The 4,469-nt window shown below is 47.9% G+C and overlaps 1 protein-coding gene across 1 annotated transcript; it reads left to right on the forward strand.

Moving 5' to 3' along the window:
* The first annotated feature begins 2,486 nt into the window (after positions 1-2,486).
* On the forward strand, positions 2,487-4,187 carry LOC143187874 (uncharacterized). The gene has a single exon (XM_076392033.1). The coding sequence runs from the start codon at positions 2,487-2,489 to the stop codon at positions 4,185-4,187; it is 1,701 nt and encodes a 566-aa protein (XP_076248148.1).
* Positions 4,188-4,469: the final 282 nt, after the last annotated feature.

Below are 4,469 nucleotides of genomic sequence, written 5' to 3' on the forward strand. Positions count from 1 at the left end.
GTACCTAGAATTCCAGAGAAAGGTACCTCCAGCAATGAAAACCCATCAAAACACACAGAATCAGAGGATCTACCAAATTTACAAGGCATTGCAATTGAGTTGCCAGAATCCTGCGACACAGTTACGGATGACGACATAATAGAGCCTGTTCATTCACCCATCACTCCAATGGATATCCAAGAACTCCAGGAATCTTTTAAGAAATTCGATCAGTCTTTGCAAGAGCGAGGGTTTGCTCTTGATGATGAGGGAGAGGATTTAGTTAAATTAATTGATTCAGGAGACGAAGATACACCAACAGACGGTGTAGATGAGACAGACATAAACGACGATGAATCTGAAGACGTCATGAGTCAACGAGTTGAGGAATTAATCCAGAAATCGACAACTATTCCTTCTCTCTTTCAACCTTCAAGTAGCAGAGCCCTTTCCAAACCACCTGCACTTAGAGATATTCCTGAAGACACTGAACTAAATGAAACCAATAACTCTATAATCATTAAACCTTCGTATCAATCCATTTTCCCAACACCCGCTCCGTTAACGCAACCCTTAGCTCTTTCAACACCATTTCCAAAACCTTTATCCACTCAAATTTCTAAGGAGGGAGGAAAGATTTCATCTGTACATTGGCCTAGACGTCTATTAGGGAACCAAAGGGGTTCACAAACCCTAATGACCGAAGACATTCCACCCGACTTGGAAGCAGCAAGACCGCTGGATTTCCCTGAACTTCAGCATAAGGCTACTGAATTCATATCCAACACCAGAGAAAATCTTACTTATTCCCGATCGCATTACGTGCATTTTGTGTCAGCTGATTGCGAACCAATAACTTCAACTAGCAAATTGCTATCTGACTTACACATAGTAAATTTTGAGCATATGAAATCAGTAAAACCAACAATAGGTCAAGTATTAATTACTAGTCGAGGAAAATATAAAATCTTCAGCATAGTCGTAAAAGCTTTTCATTCAGATCGTCTTAGTATACACAACTTAATAAATGGACTATCAAATTTAAAACATATACTTTTAAAATCAAACATTTCATCTTTTAGAATATCCCATTCGGGTGATTTCACAGACGAGCTTCCTCATAATATGCTTGCACCTTTATTAACCTATATTTTTGAAAGTAGTGGCATTGAAATCACAATTTGCTATGGTAATATACGAGTACCTCCAAAATCAGTACGCGCTGAGATCATTTCGGAATTTCATAGTGGATTAATTGGCGGACACAAGGGTGTGACGAAAACATACCGTAGAATTAGAGAGAAATTCTATTGGCCAGGTTTACGAAACGATGTTCAAAATTTTATTCGTAACTGTAAGGATTGTCATAGCCATAAATTGGTTAGAGCCAAAACCAGGGAACCCATGTTAATAACTGATACTCCAATTGAAGCTTTTGAAAAGGTATCCTTAGATACAGTGGGACCTTTACCTACCACACCATTGGGAAACCGTTACATTCTGACAATGCAGGACAACTTGACGAAATACTGCATAGCCGTTCCCTTGCCTGACATAAGAGCAGAAACGATAGCGCATGCTATGGTTACACATCTGATATTGCAGTATGGTGCACCTCGTATAATCCTAACAGACAGAGGAACTAGCTTTATGAGCAGCCTCATTCGAAGTTTGACACGTATACTGCGAATACATCACGTTACAACTTCAGGTTACCGTCCACAAACGAATGGGGCATTGGAAAGGAGCCACATCGTTCTAACCGAGTACCTTAGTCATTATGTAAGCGACTTCGACGATTGGGATCGTCTGATACCTTTCGCGATGTTCTCATATAACACTTCAGTACACGAGGCGACTAACTTCACGCCGCATGAATTAGTATTCGGTAAAATAGCGCGATGTCCAAATAGCTTTGAGCCAGATCAAAAACTTCCAACCTATAACGCTTACTTGCAAGATCTAATAATACGGTTGACAGAAATGCAAACGTTGGCGGGAAAGAATCTAATCAAGGCTAAGGAAACCTCTAAGGCGCAGTATGATAGGAAAGCAAGATCATTCCAGGGAAAGGTAGGAGACGTGGTACATGTCTTGGTCGAACCCAAAAAGGGAAAGTTTCATGAGCGTTACCGCGGTCCTTACGTAATTGTTGGAACACTGGAAGGAAGGGGAATTATACTAAGGGATGAGCAAGGCAACCTTCTTACTAAACATCCAGACAAATTGAAATTAATTTAGAGTCCAGAATTTACCGTGGTTGGGGAAATCGGCGGATTGAAAGCCTATGAATCGGGTTGTTAGAATCCAAGCCCGTGACTTGTCGCGAATGGGTCATTTTCGGGGCTTCGGGGGAACACCTCTGGATGGGACGCTATGTCCACCTGATTGCCTCGGGGCGATTCCGGTGTCCTTCTTTCCACCACAGAACGTCGAACAAAAGGGGCTATTTTATATATTTGAATATTAACTTACTTATAGTCTTGTGATTTACATGCTACACTAGGATGGCAGGCACTAGCGGGTACCGGGTGGTTGAGGCGGAGCGTCGGGTGTACGTGGCGAGGTTGGCGCCCTACACCAAGAAAAAGGACCTGATGAAGGTCTTCGGTAGCTGGGGCGCTCGGGAAGCCGTAGTCCAGAGGAAGGCAACGGGAAACACCGCATTCGTGACCTTCGAGACTGCGGAACAGGCGAGCCGAGTCGTCGAGGAAGCGGGGGTGCATCCTTTCTTTTGCCACAAACGCAAACTGGGTGTCCTACCGGCTGACAGCTGGCATTCGCGAGGAGAGGACGTCCCGGTCAGGGAACCAGCAGTGGATCCCTTCGATGGCCTGATCTTGCCGCCTTCCAAGGCAGCGGCCCTCCCCGTTGAGTGTCTCGCGCATATAGGCGCATACTTGGAGTACCGTGACCGGGCGCGTATGGAGCAGGTCTCTCATCGCTGGCGAGAGGGGAGCCTTTGGTCGCATCAGGGGGTGACGGCTTTCGACCCTAACGACTGGCGCTGGGGAAATTCGTGGAACTGTACATGGGAGAAAAACCCATTAAGCACTGAGGCCTTCCGTTGGGCGATTCTCCGCGGCGGCAGATATATCACCTCACTGAGGCTGGACGACTCGCGTCTGGTATCAGCGCTTCGGCCGCAGGCGTTGTCTATCGCCGCCGCCCACTGCGGGCGTTTGAGGGATGTCGACTTGCTGAGTGTCAGTATACGTCCTCCGGTCTTGAGGGAACTGAAGACCTTACGCGGGCTTGAGTCCCTTACCGTAGGGAGGTGCACTGGTCCCGTAGACCCGGAATTAAAAGAGCTTCTCGACAACAATACCGCATTGCAGACTCTCACACTGGTGGGCAATTCATTCACGGGTTCGGCCATTAGGGACGGGATTCGCGTCGGTACGCTTCGTATCCGTCGATGCCAACGGATGCGGAGTGAGTGCCTCGCGTCCGCGTTAGCGTCTGCCGAGCGCCTGGCGGCCCTCGAGATTGGCGGGTGTTACCAGATAGTGGATGCCAAACCACTCGATGCCCTAATAGGGAATAGGCAGCTGCAAATATGTTTAACTGAGCTGATCATCCACTTAGTTAATTTTTATCCAGCGCCCATTATTGGCGACATAGACGAGCCTGAAGTACCGATACTGGAGCCGGAGGTGACGAGAAGGGCAGTAGCTCTGATGGACTCTTTTCAGAATCTAAGAACATTAGACGTCAGTTTCTGCCGCTGGGTAGACGGACGAGTAATCGCGGCAGTGGGTAGATCACTCAGAAGCTTAGAGAGGCTCAACATATCTGGGTGTATGTCCTTGAGAGGGGAGGACTTGGAACCTTTGAGCAACCTGTCTGCCTGCCGGGAATTACAAATGGACGCCCTGTTCGAGACAGTCCGGGGGGGATTTTTGAGCCGCATGATTGCGCTTACGACGCTGACCTGTCGGGATAACAATTCGGTCACCGATGATGACATCTGTGGATTGCTCAGAGCCGCAGCACAATTGGGCCTGCTGAATCTCGAGGGCTGCCAGGGCATCGGTAACTTGACCGTGGGGGTGGCCAGCGAGACCGTGCCGGTGCGGGGTCAGATCCTGTACATGTATCTGGGGGGGACTCGAGCCAGACCCGCGAAAAGACAGCGAGCGACATTTTACAACCGAGTATATTATGAGAGGATAGGACGGCCAACGTACTTCCAAGTAGACGAGTAGCGAGTGCCCTGCCTTGCAACAATGCTCAGGCATTATGGACTTTCCTAGTTGCATGTCGGGGTGCCGTCGCAAAGGAATATTCGGTAACAACGACTTCAGCGGGTTCGACGCTCTTCCCGTCCGGGGGCGGTGATATCCGCATAGCGATTGTCGTCGGGGACGACGACGATTCTAAGGAGGGAGGACTGTTACGTTCCGAACAGGAAATTTTTCGGATTTTTGACTTTCGGCCATTACGTCGGCCGGGGTGTGTCACGACAATGCTTTGTCATTATGGAATTT

Source organism: Calliopsis andreniformis, unplaced genomic scaffold, assembly GCF_051401765.1.
Source record: "Calliopsis andreniformis isolate RMS-2024a unplaced genomic scaffold, iyCalAndr_principal scaffold0396, whole genome shotgun sequence".
Taxonomy (NCBI): Eukaryota; Metazoa; Arthropoda; class Insecta; order Hymenoptera; family Andrenidae; genus Calliopsis; species Calliopsis andreniformis.

What these genes read in the sequence shown, in the direction of transcription:
- LOC143187874 (XM_076392033.1), top strand. Translation starts at nt 2,487, where the DNA reads ATGGCAGGCACTAGCGGGTACCGGGTGGTTGAGGCGGAGCGTCGGGTG.